Below are 18,577 nucleotides of genomic sequence, written 5' to 3' on the forward strand. Positions count from 1 at the left end.
TCTAGACGTTCTGAGATGCTGAAAGTTGTAGCCCCAAAGGGGCAGGCCATACCTCACAGGAGATTCTTTTTTTTTTTTTTTTTTTTTGCATCTAAACTTGAGGGTCTCGGGGGACAAGATCAGGAGAGTCTCTCCCTCCTGCATTTACCTTCTGGATCATCAGCCCCAGGCTGTGGGTCAGGTCTCCATTAGCTTTAACTAGACTGGACAAGAGGCAGATGCCACCATCCTGGCCAGGCCTGGGGGGGCTGATAAGGCCACAGATCTAATAAAGACTGGGGTGGGGGGAGTGGCTTCCCAGGGACTGTCTGACATTTCCTCCTGATAAGCCCTGGAGGGATAAGGGGCTGTGGGTTCTGGCAGGATGAAGGTTACCCATTAAGAGCAATGGGACTCCCAGACTGGGGAGGTCTTGCCTCTGCCTCCAATCCTTCTCTCTTTGCCACTTGCCTCCCCAAAGAGATCTCAAAGCAATTGGCAGGAAGTCTACTTCTCCCTCAGGTCAAAGGCAGGGTTGAGGAGGGAGGAGGAACACTCAGCTTGTTCAATCCCCTGACTCCAGCTGCTGACCTCAGAGTACTGACTTATCCTTCCCTGGAGGTGTAAAGCCAGAACTTAGGCGACCTGTGCCCCTCATACCATTATGGAGGAGCTCTTCCCCTTTCCAGGAACTTACCCATCCATGGGGTACATCCAGCTTCCATTCCCTAGTGTCCTTCCCATTCCATCCCATCCCATCCCACTCCCCAGCCAGGAAACTTCACCTCTGTGTCCCTCTACAAGAGAGATCTAAAGTCCTCCTCAGCCTCCTGTCTTCCATGAAATCTTGGGTTATTGGCGAAAGGAGGGACCCTAGATATCAGAGACCCAGTCCCTCCCCAAACCCTCAGGTGGCTTCTTCCAACAGGAGGGATGTGAGAACTTGGATTCAGGTGGGAACAGACAAGGGAAAGAAGGGGGCCGAGGCGACACTGGGAGAGAGGGAAAACCATTCCCCCACAAAGGAGGGATGGTCCTGTGCCAGGAACACAGGCATCCCACCCTATCCCTTCCTCTGCCCTCCCCACCCCCAAGGCAAGAAAGACACGGTAGAAGGGACAATAAATATATTGAGCGACTATGCCATTTGAGTAGCATACAAATTCTTCCCCTCCTCGTCCCACCCCCCTCCCCCAACTCCTCATGGGCTCCTGGGCTGAGGATGAGTTAAAGATGCTTTGAGATCACCCATGGGTGGCAATAATAGGGGTGGCGTTGGAGAGTGAGCAAGGTTGGGAGCCCCAGAGGCTTTTTAGGCCTGATCCTCAGGGCCTGTCCAACTCCTGACTAGCCCAGGACATCCAGGTAGACAGGAGGTGCCTTGATGAGGGCCTGGAGCCGAGCGTGGATGTCTTTGATGTTGTGGCGTTGCTGGGGCTCCCGCTGCCAACAGCCCCTCATGATGGCATACACCTCCGGGGGACAGGCTCGAGGCCTCTCCAGTTCCCTGCCCTGAGTGATACACTCGATTGCCTGGAGAAAGAAGGAGTTGTAAGAAGAGGCCTGGCCCAGAGAAGCAGGAAGTCCAAGCTACCTTCCCATGATTTGGGGCAAATCTTTCTCCAGGGCCTCCACTCCCTCCAGGCCTGGTGGGTCTCTAAGGTCTTTTCCAGTTCTGAAATTCTATGAAACAGCGAGATTGCATCGAGAGGCCAGACTGAGCTGCACTGCCAGGGAGTGAGGGGAGCCACGTGGAGGGCCGGGGAGGGTTTGCAGGCCATCTTATTAGATTTTTAATGACCCATTAGGGGATGCTACAGAAAGAGCTAGCAATGGACTAATGAGAAGGAAGACTCATGGATGGACTTCCAAGTGGGCAAGGGAAGAAAAAACTTATCAGTCTTTAGCAGCTTGGTGGGGTGAGTTTTCCTAATGGACTCTCCACCCTAGCCCCTAGAAGAAGCAAAAAGGAGGGCAGCTGGATTATGGAAGAAAGGAAGGAGATATCAGAATATTGGAACGAGAGAGGGACAGAGAGGGAGAGGGAAATATCCCCTTCTGTGGAGAATTTGCCTTCCCCAAGATACAAAGGAAATGATTTTAAATTGAAGCAGGAAAAAAAAAAAAGAAATTACAGCAGGGATGATGGAAGTATGACTGTAAGATGGACTAATGGGTATATTAGGGCAGGCGAGTACATGACCAGGGAGAGAAAGGAATGGAGATGAGGGAGGAGGGAAGGAGGGAGGATCAAGGAAGGGGCAGGAGCCTCCTTGGGTTACAGCCCAAGAGAGAATGGGGGTGTGGAGACCAGGGTACGGGTGGGGGGAGAGACATAGAGAAACCGAGACTAATTCCATTCCATCTCTCTGTGCTTGAGAAAATTAAAATCTATAACCCCCTCCCACTGCCCTCCCCAGCCCCAAGGGAGCCAACTGCATTAGGAGAAGAAATGGGAACTGACAGCTGTGAGCCAGGAGGTGGGGGAGGGTAGGAAGCTGATCTGGGGGGCTGGACACCTGGGTCCTTCTCACTTTGCCTAGCTGGCAGGCTAGCGTTGGGCATGGGGGGTGGACAGGACTGTCCTTCTGATGGTCTAACCTCGGTCTTTCTTGTCTTTATTAACAGGAAGGTGAGCCAAAACTGGGGTCTATAAAGCATTTGGGGGGCTGTTAAGAAAGATCCATGACCTGGATTTCATAGTCATTTGGAAAAGGGGTGGTGGTGGGGAGAAGAGGGAGGAACCAACAGGAAGGGGATGTTGGACAGAACTGCCCTTCTGATGGTCTAATTCAGGTCCCCTCCATGCAGTGTCTGCCCAGAATCTCTACAAACTGGAAGGAGAACTGAAGCTGGAGTCTATAAAACATTTGGGGGGCTAAGGGAGGCCCATGGCCTGGATTTGGGAGGTCACTGGGAGAAGAAAAGGGGTGGGGGTGGAGAGAAGAGGGAAGAACCAATAGGAAGGGGATGTTGGACAGAACTGCCCTTCTGATGGTCTAACTCAGGTCCCTTCCATGCAGTGTCTGCCCGGAATCTAAATTGGAAGGAAGACTGAAGCTGAGGCCTATAAAACGTTTGGAGGGCCTGGATTTAGGGGCCACAGAGACTCAGACTGGGAGAAGAAAAGGGGTGAATGGGGAAAGAGAGGAAGAAGAAGAGAGAAGAAGGGCAATGGCCAGAGAAGCAGGAGAGTATAAGGGAGGCTTTTTAGGACCTCCCCCTTCCCACCTCCCTGAAGAAAGGAAGAGAATGAAGCATGACTGATAAGATGGACAGTGGTTAAGCTACAGAAAAGCCTGCCTGAGAGGGTGAAGTCAAATAGCAGAGTATTCTGGACTCTGGGGGAAAGAGGAGGGCACCAAACTGACTTTATGGGCCCCCAGACCTAAGGGGCAGCGCTGATGCCAGGGCTAAGGGCTTAGGGAGCTGTGCTGAGCAGCTGGCTATATTGCTCTCCCCCAGGGGTATAAAGACAGAGCGTTAGCTGAGTGTCCTGGGACTGCCTTTAATTGATGTGGGCTGTGCAACTCCAACATCCTTTTTCCCGGAGCTCTTCCCCATCATCCCAACTGCTAGTGTTGGCTCTCTCAAACCACCTTGTATCTGACTGCTGTGTATATAATAAAAATATATCTGCATCTACATTATAGATAACATGTTTAATCACTTCGTAGTCACGCTGCACACATCACTCTATGTAGCTGTCATCTCCCTTATTAGAATGTAAGTTTCTGGAGCAAAGCTCTTTGTATTTATGTCCCCAGTGCCCCACATGGTGCCTGTTTGTGATAGGTACTTAATACATATCTGATGGTTGATTGATTATACGGGTGAAGTCAATAGGAGCTGGAGAGAGAGGAGGCCAGGATGGAGGCAATAAAGATGCAGAGTGGAAGAGGAGCGAGGTTGGAGCTGCCCCCAGTGAGAAGAGGAAGGGGGTTTGGAGTGAGGAGTGGGGAGGTGGCAGGAGTTCTAAGCTAGGGAACCAAGAGGGGCTGTAATAAAAGTGGGACCCCAGCTACCTCAGTGTTGGAGAGCTGGTACCAGGGCTGTTTGCCATAGGTGAAGATCTCCCAGAGCAAGACACCGAAGCTCCAGACGTCACTTTCCGTGGTAAACTTCCGATAGAGGATGCTCTCCGGCGGCATCCATCGGATAGGCAGCATTGTGCGGCCCCCCACCTATGGGTAAGACACCAGACACTTGGGCCTCCTCCCTCGGAAGCCTTTGGCCAAAAACAGGCCCCACTCCCTGCTGGACTACTTTGGAGCAGGTGGGAGAGATCCCACCTATGAAACCTAGGGTCGGAGGGAGCCCAGTCTTGGGATGATGGAGGGATTCAATAGATTTAATGGGAATCACTTGGAGCCAAGATTTAAATCCCAGATTTTCCACTTCCTAGCTTGGGCAAGTTATTCTACCTTTCTGAGACTTGGTTTCCTCATCTACAAAATGGGCATACTATTTGGCACTAGCTATCTCAAAGAGTTATGAGGATAACCCTTAGGAAACGTTCAAGTACTCTAGAAGTAAATTACATTTTCACCCGTGTCAGAGAAGGCTGGTCCGGATCTAAATGGGTGTCTGAGTATGTGGGCAAGGAGGGGCATGGAAAGTCTGGGGGACGCCAAGCACTAAGTGATTCCCCTGCCCCAAAGATCCTCACTGCTCCCACCCACCCATCCCCAATCATTAAATATAGATGCTGGTCCCTAGGCCAGAACTAAAAGGGAAAAAGTGATAAAGCTTCCATCTGGATGGAGAGAAGAGAGACAAATGCTTCTTCCCTATATTGTCTCTCCCCAGCTGCTCTGCTCCCTCGCCAGGTCCAGGGGAGCAGCAGTCTTGCTCCTTCCCTTTTCAATCCTTCCCCCTCCAACCGCCCCCATTCACAGTCCTTCATCTGATCCAGGAACCCTGGAGTTCTGCTATTCTGGGAAGGGGCAAGGGAGAGTTTTTCACTAGGAGGTCCCAAGTAAATGATGTACAAAATGTCTATGACCCTCCTCCTCTGTGGCCTGAGAGGCAAGACTTTGAGGTCTTGGAACACAGCCTGTCTGAGCTGGAAGTGACCTTCAGAATCACTGAATGCCTCCTACTCCTTCCACAGACTGGAAACTGGGAGCCAGAGAGGGGAAATTATTTGACCCAGGTCATACAGACAGCTCCCTTCTTTGGGAGTTTAGCACAGCCAGAATTGGGGGTGGGGATGGGTTTGGAATCCCTGAGGCTGGGGACCTGGCTAAGCTGGAGGGTATTCAGGGAGCAAGTCTCCAGAGGTGGGCATGGGACTCTTACCCGGTAGTAGTCAGTGCTATAGATGTCTCGGCTCATGCCAAAGTCTCCAATCTTTACCACGAGTCCCTGGCCCACCAGGCAGTTTCGGGTGGCTAGATCTCGATGCACAAAGTGCAGGCTAGCCAGGTAGACCATACCAGCGGCCACCTGGCCAGCCACTGCCAGCAGCTGCCCCAGGCCTAGGGGCCCTGGAGCTGTGCCCACTCCATTGGCCAGTATCTTGGCATCTGGTCCATGAGATCTGGATGGGAAAGGAAAAAGAGTGAGTTCAAGGAGGAAGGAGAAGACACATGTAAGCTGGCAGAAAAGGAGACTTAGGGCTGACAAAAGAGATGGACAGGAGGGCCTCCAACTGGAGGGAAAAGGGGAGAACTTGACAGATATAAGCACTTAGACTTTGGAAGGACAGGAGGGAAGGTCAGGGATGGGTAAGGGGACATCAGAAACCCCAGCCATAGGGAAAGAGAAAATAATCCATAGATTCTTAGGCTTAAACACTCAAGCAACTGGGTTCCTTGGTCTGGGTATTGAGAGAGGACAGATACCCTGATTGTGAAGGAGTCTGGCTATAGAAGGGACCCACCTTTTCTCCAACACCCACCCTCCAACTGAACTTAGGCTCTAGATAAAGACTGGGTGGAAGGGAAAAGGGTGGTTCTTAGAAGAAAGATGACAAAAGGAGGAGGGGAGACAAAAGGGTAGATTTATTGGAGATAAAGACCTAGGAAAATACTAGAGATGAGTCTGTACTGACTTAAAAGACTGACATTTCTGAGGTGGAGAGGATTAAAAAAACAAAAACAAATGGAACAGAAGTTCCAAACTGAAATGGTCTGAGTGGAAGGGCTGGTACTGAGGATGGGGTATATGAATTGGGAGGGATGGAGAGATAGGTTCACTCTTCACCTAGAAAAAATATTTCAAGAGTAGGACCACGGAGGAGGGTATAGCAGATGGGGTAAGATGTGCCCCTTCAAACTCACATCAGACACAACATCCATATTTGCAGGATGCACTCAAACTTGCTCCCTTCCTCACTTCCTTATTTCTGCTTCTTTTTCCATCTTTCTTCACCTGGATATTCAAACTCAACATGTCCAGAATCAAGTCTATGGTCTTTCCTTTCTCCTTCCTCCTTCACAATTTATGGCCACAGAGGTGCTGTCCATCTGGTCTCCTGTGCTGACAATTTTACAGTGATCTTTGCCTGCTTCCTTTCCCCTAACTTTTCGAACTCCATCAGTTACCGGGTCCAGTCACTTCAGCTAAATATCTCATGTCTAACTCGTCTATTCTCCTCACTATCCTGGGCTTTCATTTCAACTAGCCTGCTCTATGAAAATAGCCTCTTTGGGGAAAAAAAATCTTCTTTTCATTAATGCCTTTTGTTTTTACATCACTTTCATTTCCAAATAGATCCTTCCCCTCTGCTTGCCCAAGAAATCGTACTTTCAAAATAAAGGTGACCAAGAGGAGGCACTTCAGCAAAACTAAATCAATTGTGTCAAACAGTATATGCCTAATTCCATGCCCAGAATTCCCCCCAATTCCATGCCCAGAATTCCCCACCTGTAATGGAGGAAGATGTATTTTCTCAATTCTCTCAATCATTATAATGATAAATTACCAAGCTTGGTCATTATATACATAGCATCCAGTTTCTTTTTGTTGTTCTTTCTATTTACATGGCTATAGTCTTTTTGGAAAATAACCTCCTTTAGAGATCTTTCCACCTTTATTCTCACTTCTACTACATTTATAGTTTACATTGCTGTCTGATCAGTTTTTCTCCTATCAAAATGTGGTCATGTAATCCCCTCTACTCAAAAATCATCTGTGGCTCCCTATGGATTTTTGAGTCATGTTCAGACTCCTCTGCATCCAAGACTTTCCACAAAATGGCACTGCCATAGCTTTCTGGCATATCTGCTCTTACTCCTTTCTACAAACTCTGTGCTCCAGCCAAAGTAGACAACTCTCTATTCCCCAAACGTACATTTTACTCTTGACACTCTATGCCTTTGCTTATGCTTTGTTCTGTGCCTAGAACATCCTTTCTCTTCTTTTCCTGTTGAATTCTTACCCATCCTTTAACATCCAATTCAGATACTGCCTTCTCTTCCTTAATCACCCAGCTCCTTAAACTTTGCCTTATATTTCTCGAGGTGTTCTTTTGTATTATACTTTTCTGGGCATGCATCAAATGAGATAACATATGTAAAGCCCTTTGCACACCTTAAATTAGTATTATTGTAATATAAGATTTTTAACCTTGCCATGTTGGCTTAGGGCAAACCTGTCAGTTGCCCTGGATGGAATGTTGAAGGTGGCATGAGCCACAAAAGCTAGTTAGCATCATCCATCATCATCTTCACTCTACTCTCCTACTGGGCTGCAAGCTCCACCAGGGCAGAGACCGTGGCTTCTCCATGCTTTATATCTCCTTCCCTTGCCTCCATCTAGCATAGGTCCCTCTACACGTGTACTCAGGAAATTATTCTTTTTTAAAAAAACCTTTACCTTCTGCCTTAGAATTGATACTAAGTGTTGGTTCTAAGGCAGTAGAGCAGTAAGGCCTAGGCAAAGGGGGTTAAGTGACTTGTCTGGGGTCACACAGCTAGGAAATATTTGAGATGACATTTGAACCCCAAGACTCCTTTCTCTAGGCCTGGCTCTCTATCCACTAAACCACCTAGCTGCCCTTGTACTCAGAAAATTCTTAATAAATGCTTGCTGAATTGAATTAAATAGAATCCTCCTGGTTTCCTAGGCTTAAAACCTCGGCATTATCATTGACTCATCTCTCACTTCCCATGTTGAATCAGCTTCCACTGGTTCTGCTTTCCTAATGCCTCTCCTAGCAGTCCTCTCTTCACACGGCTAAGAATCCTCTCTAGGAACTCATCATTAATTTCCTAGACTATCCAGTAGCCTTCTAACTGGCCTCCCTACCTCTGATTTCTTCCCTCCAATCTAACAGACATTTATATAGTGTTTGCTATATGCAAAGTGCTTCACAAAGGTACCAGTATAATTCTTTGAGTGTACCCCTTGGATCAGGTTATTCCTCTGCTCAGAAACCCTTTGTGACTCCCCATCACCTACTGTAATGTATAACGAATTAATTTGGCCTTCAAACACTTTGAGCATGAAAAATATCAATGGAACTACCACTGTTTGGTGGCAGTGAGTGTGGGAATACCTCTAGAACAAAGGTAAGAAAAATGTGAAAACAAAAGAGAGGCACTTAAGGCTATTCTCACCACTCCCAACACCTCCAAACTGTTCCACATTTTTGGAATTTTTTTTAAACCCTTACCTTGTCTTGGAGTCAATACTGTGTATTGGTTCCAAGGCAGAAGAGTGGTAAGGATAGGCAATGGGGGGTCAAGTGACTTGCCCAGGGTCACACAACTGGGAAGTGTCTGAGGTCAGATTTGAACCTAGGGCCTCCAGTCTCTAGGCCTGGTTCTCAATCCACTGAGCTACCCAGCTGCCCCCATCTTTAGCATTTTTGATGCATTCATTCTTTTATAGTAAATTTAATTTAAAGGAAATGGATCACAAACATTGGGCAACTGCTCAGTAGATAGCATTGGATGTGGAGTTAGAAAGACTCTTCTCCTTGAGTTCAAATATAGCCTTAGAGGCTTACCAGCTATGTGACCCTGAGCAAGTCATTTCACCCTGTTTGCCTCAGTTTCCTCATCTGTAAAATGAGCTGGAGAAAGAAATGGCAAATTGCTTGAGTATCTTTGCCAAGAAAACCCTAAATGGGGCCACAAAGAGTCAGACACATCTGAAACAACCAAAGAACAATATCACAAGCAACATTTTCTCAAGGAACCCTATTCGTGTCATCTCAATCACATTTCTCTAAAGATGGTTTGGGAAAGGCCACCCAGGAAGAGTCCAGATTGCCTAGTCTGGTCCTCCAGGGCCATCGCCCTCTGACCCCGAACTCCTTCACAAGCTCTATGATCCCACCAAGCCGCCAGCCCTCCTCTGAACTCTTTTCTTCCTTCTGAAATGCATTGTCCGTCCTCCTCTAAGTATCTGCCAATGCTCTCCATCCTCTGAGGACCAAAGCAAGCCCTTCTTCCTGCATGAAGAACTGCCCCCTCACCACAGACCCCTTCACACATCTCTGTGTACAAGGCACCTCCCTGACTAGGCTGCATACTCCTAAAGGGTCTACATCTTATATTTTTTGTACTCTCTCCCCCGGGCAATCAGGACTGAATGAATGAGCCCATTTTGGGTGGGTGGAGGAGGAGGTGGGGAAGGATCCTGAGGGTTGATGTTGTAGATGAATCGGGAAAGATAAGGGCTGGGGGGGGGGGGGCTGACACCTGAGAAAGCGGTTCAGGTCTCCATGCTTCATGTATTCAAAGACCATGAGCAGCGGGCGGCCCTCCGTGCAGACCCCGAAAAAGCGGACGATGTGCTGGTGCTGCAGGACCGTCAGCAGCTCCGCCTCTCGCTGGAAGTCCTGCCGGGCACTCTCGGACACCTCCTTCAGGGCCTGGTATGGGTGGCACAGGGCAGGTGGGCATGGAGGCCCAAGCTGGCATGAGCCCACCTCCAGACCCCACACGCTCAGCCCCACCGGCCGGACCAACCAAATGGAACAGGTTCCCTGACCCCCGGGGCCTGACGGGGAGACCCGTCCCAAGGAACCAAGCCGTCAGGGGAGGAGACAGCATGGACCAGGGCTGCCCTCTGGGCTCACCTTGACAGCCACGAGCATCTTGTCCTGCTCCGGAAGCAAGTTGTGGCACTCAGCCAGGAAGACCTTTCCAAAGGCTCCTTCTCCCAGCTCCCATTTGAGCACGATGTCCCTGCGTTTAATGTGATGGACACCTGGGGGAACAACCCAGCGGGCACTGAGTGCCTCCTGGTGCAGAGGCAGATACGGAAAAGGAAACGTAGAAAAGGCCAAGCCCCCTGCTTTCGAGGGGCCACAGTCTGGCAGGGGGATGAGGCTTCCACACAGGCCCATGGAATATGGTGCCTGAGAGGAGCTGGGGAGGTTCTGGGGCTTTCAAGCCAGCCTGGGAGTGCCGGCCGAGGGAGAGAGGAAGAAGAGCCGCCGTTTGGGGTGAGGACGCTCCCTTTGTAGGTTTGGAAGTGAAAGATCGAGAGGAGTAGGACTGGGGAAACAGCCCAGCCTGAGGGAGATTTCAGGGCGGTTTTGTGGGGGCCAGAAGGATGGAAGCTGAGTTCTGGTGGGTCAGGCCTGCAGGACCCGTGGCCGAGGAAGGGTGGGAATTCGGATCTGCCTTGGGCTAAGCCGATCAGGCGTCCACCCAAAATTAGACATTAATAGGGGGAGGCCCCAGGAGCAGGGGGCCAACAAGGGGCCCGATGAGGAGTGAGTCAGAAGAGATGGGGTCAAAGCTCCCATGCTGATCACTCCCAGCCTGGGCAGGACAAGGGAGACCCAGACATTTACAGAGGCACGAATGATGGAAGTGCTTAGTGCCAGGAACCCAGACAGGCTGTGCTCAGAAACCAAAGCACTGGGTCCCTGTCACCCCCTCTCCCCTGCCATAGATACACCAAAAGGAGAGCAGTGGAGACAAGATGGTGAGATGGGGCTCCTATGGCACAAAGGAATCCTGGGGTTTCTGAATTCCTCCTGTTTTGGAAAGAGATTGGCCATGGATAGAGCACTTTGCCTCAGTTTCCTCATCTGTAAAATGGGGATAACAATAGCAGCTCCTTCCCAAAGTTGTGAGGATCAAATTTGGCATCGTGCCTGGCACATATTATCATTCTTAGATATTACTTGGGAAGGAGGACAGACAATCAAGGGCACAACAGTCTCATAACAAAGGAGAGCATTGAAGAGAGGTTAAGAAAAATGTTGTATTCGGTCTGGGAACAGAAGGTTGTTGTTGCTGGCAGGGGCATCAAAGGAGGCTCCCTGGAGGAGATGCCATTTGAGGTGAGTTTTTACAGATTTTTGAAGAGAGAGATGGAGGGACAAGGAGGGAGGAAAAGCATTCCATATAGAGAGAAAATGCCTGAATAAAAGCATGAATGTCAGAAATGTGAAAAGCAAAGAACAATAAAGTTTGGCAAGAGCCCCTATGTGAAAAATGGAAGGCAGTGTCAGGTCCTGGAAGGCCTTGAATGGTAAGATCAGGAGTAAACGGCATGATGGACAAAGGGAGTCATTTAAGGTCTTTGAGCATAGGAGTGACATGACCAGAATAACAAACAGAAAAAAATTATTCTGGCAGTCCCGTGAAGCATGGACAAAAGGAAGAAAAGGTGGGAGAGACGTGTTAGGAGACTCAGGCAGAAATGAGGTACTGTACTGGGGCAGCTAGGTGGCACAGCAGGTAGAACTCTGGGCCAAAAGTTAGGAAGAAGAGTTCAAATCCCGCCTCAGGCACTTCCTAGCTGTGTGACTCTGGGCAGGTCACTTAATCCTATTTGCCTCAGTTTCCTCATCTGTAAAATGAGTTGGAGAAGGAAATGGAAAACCACTGTAGTATCTTTGTCAAGAAAACCCCAACTGCGAACACAAAGAGTCGGACACAACTGAAAAATAACTGAAAGACAATAATAACAAGAATTGCCAACACCTAGAGATCACTTTCACTTTTGCAAAATGCTTTTCATACATGACCTCATCTGATCCTGGTGAGGCATCTGTTATTATTTATGCCCATTTTACAAAGGAAGAAACAAAGGATAGGCGAGGTTGCCCAGGATCACCCAGTTATCTAAGGGAGGATTCAAAGGCATGCTTTTCTGACTCTGATCCTAGTGATCAAGTCCCTGCACCAGCCACTAGAAGCAGAGCCATAACGAGAGCTAAGGCAAGTGCCCACTTGTCTGGAACCCATAAGGAGAGGGTCCAGAAAGTACATAAAAAATTCCCCTTGGGGCCAGCCACTCACACCCTTAGGAAAGAGGGGCACGATTATATATTTTGCAAAATTATTGACTGGCGGACTCCGTGAGGCAGAATTCCTCTAGCCTGGGGTTAACCACAGTGGATGGGCAGAGAGGTAGGAGTTGGATGGAGTGGGGCTCTTTGGCAGCCAGGCTAAACATAGGGAGTGAGGAGCACCTCACGTTCCCCATCCCCTCTTACAGGCATCGCTGAAGTATTGTGGATTCTCAATGATGTGTCCCTGTAGCCCAGCTCCCTTTCCCTCAGGAGAGAGGGAGCTGTTTCCCAGAGTCATGAAGTGTAGGGACATGGCCAGACCTTCCTCGGGGGCCAGTGCCGCAGGACCTGGGGGCCAGGGGATAGGCAAGTCAGAACAATCACCATGCCCCAATCTCCCATCTCCCCCTCTGTGTACCTAGTATCCAGACACCCTCCCCACAAATGCTCATCATTTAAAGGTTAGGGCAGCAATTGAGAGATCCAACCCCATGTCCCCCAATACATGCACCTGAGCTCTACTGGTATTGAGGCTCCAGGGTTTGGGGGCACTCGAGAGCCAGAAAGGAGACCCAGAGGGTGGGGCACTAGTAGCTGCCCTTGGCTAAGCTCCTGATTAGTCTCAGGCCCCTGTGGGCACTGCAGACACCCCTCCCTCCCTTAGGGTCCCAGGTCTCCCAGAATCACTTAGTGTTTGACTCTGATCCAGCCGCAAATTAGTGGCTGCTGCTGCTAATACCACCCCCCATCACCACCACCTCCCAGCCCCCAGAATACACATACACAGCAGAGTCAGGGGATCAAGAGAGTCAGAAACAAAGATGAAAAATGAAATGGAGAGAGAGAGAGACAGAGAGAGAGAGCGCGCGCAAAATGCAGACATACCAAAAAACAGAGGCATAGAAGGATACCAAGATGGTGAGTGACATTTAAAAGACAGAAATAAAGAGAGTAAAGGAGTAAAATCAAACAAATGGCCCAGAGAGGGTTTGAAAACAGAGATATGCTGAGAAACAGGGACATATAGAAGGGCAAGGAACGCTGAGAGAGATCATGGAGAAACAAAGAGACAGCGAGACACACAGAAAGAGACATGGAGATCCACTGAAAGACCACAAGGGAAAGAGAGACATCATCAAGCCCATCCTCTAGCTCACGGTTGATCCCGAACTTGCTTCTCCGGCCACATTTGTTGAGAAGAATGAGTAGGACAGAGAGAAAGAGGCAGGCAAAAACAGCTAGACCCACTGCCACTGAGACCTGGTAGAGGAGGATAGGGTTGGACACAAATGGGTCTAAGGTGGCCCTCATGATCACTCATTTCTCCAGACTCTCCCTGCCTTGGGCTACTTTCTTCCCTCCCAATGAGATCCAATGACTGGATTCCCCCAAGCCCTTTATTCCCTTCTCCTCTCTATATCAGGGGAGACGAGGATGTCCTGTTATCTTCTCTCTCCCAATAACCCCATTGGTACAGTGTTGATGGAGGGGGGTATAGTCCTCCATAAAGGCAGTCTATTGACACAACAGGAATTACCAGAGACATGGGCAAGGACTTGGGGGTTCATTGGGATTATATAAAGCTGTCTGTCACTTTGAGTCAGTGACTTTAACTCTAACCCCCTCACCCATACAGCAGTGCTCTAGGTCTTAGCCAGTTTCCCTTAACTCTAGTTAACTCTTGTTTCCCTCCTTACCCCAAAAGACTGGTCTTCTTTCTTCTCCACAGGGACCCCATTGGTGCTATTGGTGTCTGGGTGAGATAAAGAAGAGTATACAGTGATAGACCCTGTACCTCCCCCTCAGCCCTTGCTCCCACCCCCAGGCTGAGCTCCACATGCCTCTAAAGGAGGCCAAATGTACCCTCTAAGCAATGCTCTCATTAACTCTCCACCCTCCCCCAGGCAAAGAGCAGGACCAAATGTGCTCTACTAACTCATTGGAAATAGGGATGCAATACTTACCTCCTGGGGAATAGGAAACTGCAGAGGAAAAAAGAAGGGAAGGGGAGAAGGAGGAGTCAGTGGATTGTGGAACTCTCATCCCCCAGCTCTATCCCCTCACCCCACAGGAAAGGGAGGAATGAGGAACGACACTGATTCCCAGCTGGGTCACAATAGTAGCATTAGTAAGGGATGTGGTGGAGAATGGAGGCATTACAAGACAGTGAATGGAAGAGGAACCCAAAGGTCTAGTTCCCTTCTCTGCTGGGCTATTGTGGGAGGAAGAGGAGGAGAACTCAACAAACCATAGCCCAGATGCATGGATCCCAGATAGATGGGGTCTAGCTAGGTTGTGGTGGCAGACTATGGCAGAATGAGGATGAGGAACCCAGACACTGAAGAAAGCCTGAGGGAAGGGGCAAGAGTCCTGAGTGAGAAGGAAGAAGATAGGAATCATGAATCATGGGAAATAGACCTGGAGGGGTTTTAGAGGTCATCTAGTCCTACCCCTTCATTTGATAAATAGGGAAACTAATGCTGGTAGGGATTGGAGGGTGAGAAGTGATTTGCCCACAAATTACTCAAAGTAGGAGAAGTGAAATTACTAGATCATCTGTCTCTATATCTTCTATTATGTCAGGTTGGAATGCCAGAACTTTTGGGTTCCTTTCCATGGACAGGTCACAGAATAGAGGGGTTGGACAGGGTCTTTCCTGACTCAATCCTTGAGGAAGAGGTCAATCCCTGAAGGAAAACTGGATGGTCTTAGGAGGTTATCCCAATGGGCAAGCTGTGCCATCCCAGACACAAGACTACTTTCCCTGGTCATATCCCAAGTCTAAGTGTGTGTCACTGGGATGATGGATTCTGAAAGGGCTACCTACCAGGGATGGGATCCTCAGGGTTGAACTGGAAAGGATTGTCCATGAAGGAGGCCATCACAGAGTCAATGGCTCGTCCCCCAGAGTTGGAGACCTCCAGGGTATAATTGCCATTGTTGACATGGGTGGGCTGGTTAAGTCGAAGGCATCCATGCCTCATGGTCTCATTGGCTGTCTGCTCTAGGAACTCCGTGAAGATGAAGTTGGTTTCATTGAGCAGGAATCCATTGAAGCGCCAGGTGAGGGTGGGAGGTGGCTGCCCATCCACAGAAAAAGGAATGCACCAGTGGTGCTGGGAGACTGGGTGATGGAGCTTCACTTTAGGTGGAACTGTGGCCCAGGAAGGAAAGGGAAAAAAACAGAGAGCCTTTGAATGAGAGGATTCATAGCTAGAAGGGCCCTTAGAGATCATGCAAGACAAACTCCTCATTTGGGAAATAAAAAGTAGGAAGCCAAGGGAGATTCAGAGACTTGCCCAAGGTAGCAGTTATTAAACAAGCAAGGCTGAAGTTTAAACCCAGGTTCTCTGCCTCTAAATCCAGGGCTCTCACCGTGCCCAGTTAGACTGTGAGAAACTATACTGAAGACCTAAGGAAGTTAGACTTTGGGCCTAAGACATAAGATATTAGACTTTAGAAAGAAGTTGGATAGTAGGATTATGTCGCAAAAAGACCTAAAGAACATTGGGCTTTGAGTCTAGCAAAATTGGGCAGATGCCTAAAAAAAATGTAAGTAATAAGTCTTTTTGGAAAATCAAATTTGGTAAAAAAATATAATAAAAAATAAATTGAATTTTAAAAAGTAAAACAAAATTTTGGGGAGAAATGAAAGTGGGAGGCAAGCCTAGGAAAATCAGGCACTAGGCCTAGAAAAACTCCAAAGGAAAGGGGACTTTTAAAAAAGGGATGTGAGGCCAAGAATCTAAAAACAATTGGATAATAAATATAAAGAGACCAAGTATCAAGGAGAAAAGAAACCAGGCTATGGGACTAAGAAAATCTAATTATCTCATTCATTCAGATCTTTGCCTTTGAAAATTCCCACCCCCAGTCCCCTAAATGCTGTTCTGTGTATCAAGTTCTCCTGGGACTTTGAAGGAACAGCTGTGGGGCAGCTGTAGACACTGCTCCCCCCACCCCACCCCCATGCCTCCCACTCCCTATTCCACATTCCCTCCCAGTTCAGACCTCGAGAAAATGGAGGAACCCTGCCCCCAAGGGAACACGGAACCCAGGGACTCACAGGAGACGTTGACCTGTACGGAGAGCTGGGCCCAGCCCACATCATTCTCAGCCCAGCATATCACATTCTTTCTGTTGAGGTCGCTGGAGACATTGGCCAGAATCAACCATAAGGATGACAGATTCCCAGATTCCAGGGGCTAGGAGAGAGGGGATCAGATCAGGGAGAGCCTTCTGGAGGAGGCCAAGATTTATAAACTCTAGAGCTGGAACAGGACCTTGAAACCTTCTACTTTAGCCTTTTTCTTTTACAGGTGGGGAAACAGAGGCCTAAAGAGAGTAAGTGATTTGCCCCAAGCCACAGAGTGGCTTCAAACCCAAGTCTTTGGACTTCAAATCCAGCAGTTGTCCCAACTCTAGGGACCCATGTGAGGGGAAGGTCACTGCAGCCTTAAGGGAATAGGAAATACTCTCCAAATCTGCTCTCTTCTCTTGTGCTCTCTTCTAGCTTTGGATGGAAAGGAGTTTCATTACCCAAAGCAGAAAAAACTGATATGAAAGATGAAAAAGTCCTTGAGAAGTGATGGAATTCAGTGAAATGCCTCCTTTACCTTTTGGTATTTATGTTCAATTGTTTCAGTGGTGTCCATCTCTTTGTAACCCCATTTAGGTTTTTCTTTTCTTTCTTTCTTTTTAAAATTAATTTATTTATTTTAAATATTTTTCCATCATTCCATGATTCATATTTTCTCCCTCCCCCCTTACCTCGGCCTTCCAAGAGCTGACAAGCAATTCCACTGGATTATACATGTATTATCATTTGATACCCATTTCCATATTATTCATTTTTGTAATAAGCTTTTAAAACCAAAACCCCCATTTGGGTTTTTCTTGAAATACATACTGAAGTGGTTTACTAATTTTATAGATAAGGAAACTGAGTCAAAAAAGGGTTAAATGACTTGCCCAGGCTGACATAGCTAAGAAGTATTTCAAGGCAGATTTGTGCTCAGGTCTTCCTGACCCCAAGCCCTGTACTCTATCCACTCTACTAACAAGCTGCCCTTTTTTGTATTTATACCTCTCTGAAAACTAGAACTCTGTCAGGGGAAAATTGTATAGCAGATGCCAAACAAAATACATGAATGAAAAGGTCTGAGAACCTAGAAAAAAGGGGGGAAAAGACCTGTGAGTAACCAAAGGAGACACATGAAGATCCTTTCCTCAAGAAGAAGAAAGAGAAAGAGGAGGAGGAGGAGGAAGAGGAGGAATAGAAGAAGAAGAAGAAGAAGAAGAGACATCTGATGACAAAAGAGGAGAGGGCAATAAATTAAGCTCTGATTTGTAGGTATTGCCTATGGTTCAAATGTTAACATTGAAAATTTAACAAAAGGTTCTGAGATTCTATTGGAGCTTGTTTCAACACAATCCTGTCTTAAGGGTTACAAAATATTTTTCTTAGAACAACCCTATGAGGTAGTTATTGTATGTTACAGTTATCTGTATTCACATCTTGGGCCCCTACAAGACTGTAAACTCCATGATGACAAGGATGTCTCACCTAAGCTTTTTATCTTCTTTAGCACTAAACACAAAAGCTTTACATATAGAAGAGATTTTATTTTTTTTTAATTTACCATTTCAGGGCAAATATTCTTATCCCCATTTTACAGATGAAGAAAGTGAGGCCAAAGATGTCAAGTGACTGATAAAGCCAGACCTCCAACCTAGGCTTTCTAACTTGAAAGTAAGTGCTCTTGGCATACCACCACAGGGATAACTCCATTCAAAAATTAAAAGGTAGTCATGAAGATAGACTAGTCTGTTCTTCTTGATCTCAGAGGGCAAAACTAAAAGCAATGGGTGAGAATTTCACAGGAGGGGTTTACATTTGACATAAATGTAATGTGGACTAAAAATCTGTGCTCTCCTAGAGTAAATTGGGCTCCCCTTCTCTGGGAGTCTTCCAAAAAAGGCCAGATGCCCACTTTTAATCTATTAGATGTATTTACAAAGGGGGTGTTTATTCAGAGATGGGTGGGACCAGGTGTCCTCCCAACACCAAAATTCTATGATTCTGTGTGATCTTCACAGAATCACAGGGAGGGATCTTGGATGTATTAGAACATAAAACATAAAATATTAGAACCTGAAGAGACACAAGGGCCTACAATGTTAGAATCCATAAGTTCTTTCAGCAAAGGTCAGAACATAGAATATTAAATCTGAAAAAGATTTTAGAGGATGAAATATTAGTCCTAGAAATGTTAGCCCTAGCCACAACCCTTCATTTTCCTAGCAGAGGAAGCTAAAGCCAAGACAAGAAATTACTTGCCCAAGATCACACATTGAGTTAATGACCAGGACAAGAAGTCAGATTTCCTG

The 18,577-nt window shown here is 47.6% G+C and overlaps 1 protein-coding gene across 1 annotated transcript in view; it reads right to left on the reverse strand.

The window, feature by feature from the left end:
- Nucleotides 1–1,237: 1,237 nt before the first annotated feature.
- Nucleotides 1,238–18,577, reverse strand: part of NTRK1 (neurotrophic receptor tyrosine kinase 1) — a 39,562-nt gene continuing 22,222 nt past the window's right edge. Inside the window, exons 7-17 of the mRNA XM_044675032.1 lie at nucleotides 16,254–16,392; nucleotides 15,015–15,341; nucleotides 14,152–14,169; nucleotides 13,885–13,940; nucleotides 13,345–13,447; nucleotides 12,392–12,535; nucleotides 10,013–10,143; nucleotides 9,633–9,805; nucleotides 5,281–5,521; nucleotides 4,005–4,163; nucleotides 1,238–1,512 (exon numbers count right to left, since the gene is read on the reverse strand). Of these exons, the coding sequence (XP_044530967.1) occupies nucleotides 1,327–1,512; nucleotides 4,005–4,163; nucleotides 5,281–5,521; nucleotides 9,633–9,805; nucleotides 10,013–10,143; nucleotides 12,392–12,535; nucleotides 13,345–13,447; nucleotides 13,885–13,940; nucleotides 14,152–14,169; nucleotides 15,015–15,341; nucleotides 16,254–16,392 (1,677 nt within the window). The 3' untranslated portion in view covers nucleotides 1,238–1,326. The remainder of the gene's footprint in view (nucleotides 1,513–4,004; nucleotides 4,164–5,280; nucleotides 5,522–9,632; nucleotides 9,806–10,012; nucleotides 10,144–12,391; nucleotides 12,536–13,344; nucleotides 13,448–13,884; nucleotides 13,941–14,151; nucleotides 14,170–15,014; nucleotides 15,342–16,253; nucleotides 16,393–18,577) is intronic.

This window comes from Gracilinanus agilis, chromosome 4 (assembly GCF_016433145.1).
Source record: "Gracilinanus agilis isolate LMUSP501 chromosome 4, AgileGrace, whole genome shotgun sequence".
Classification (NCBI taxonomy): Eukaryota; Metazoa; Chordata; class Mammalia; order Didelphimorphia; family Didelphidae; genus Gracilinanus; species Gracilinanus agilis.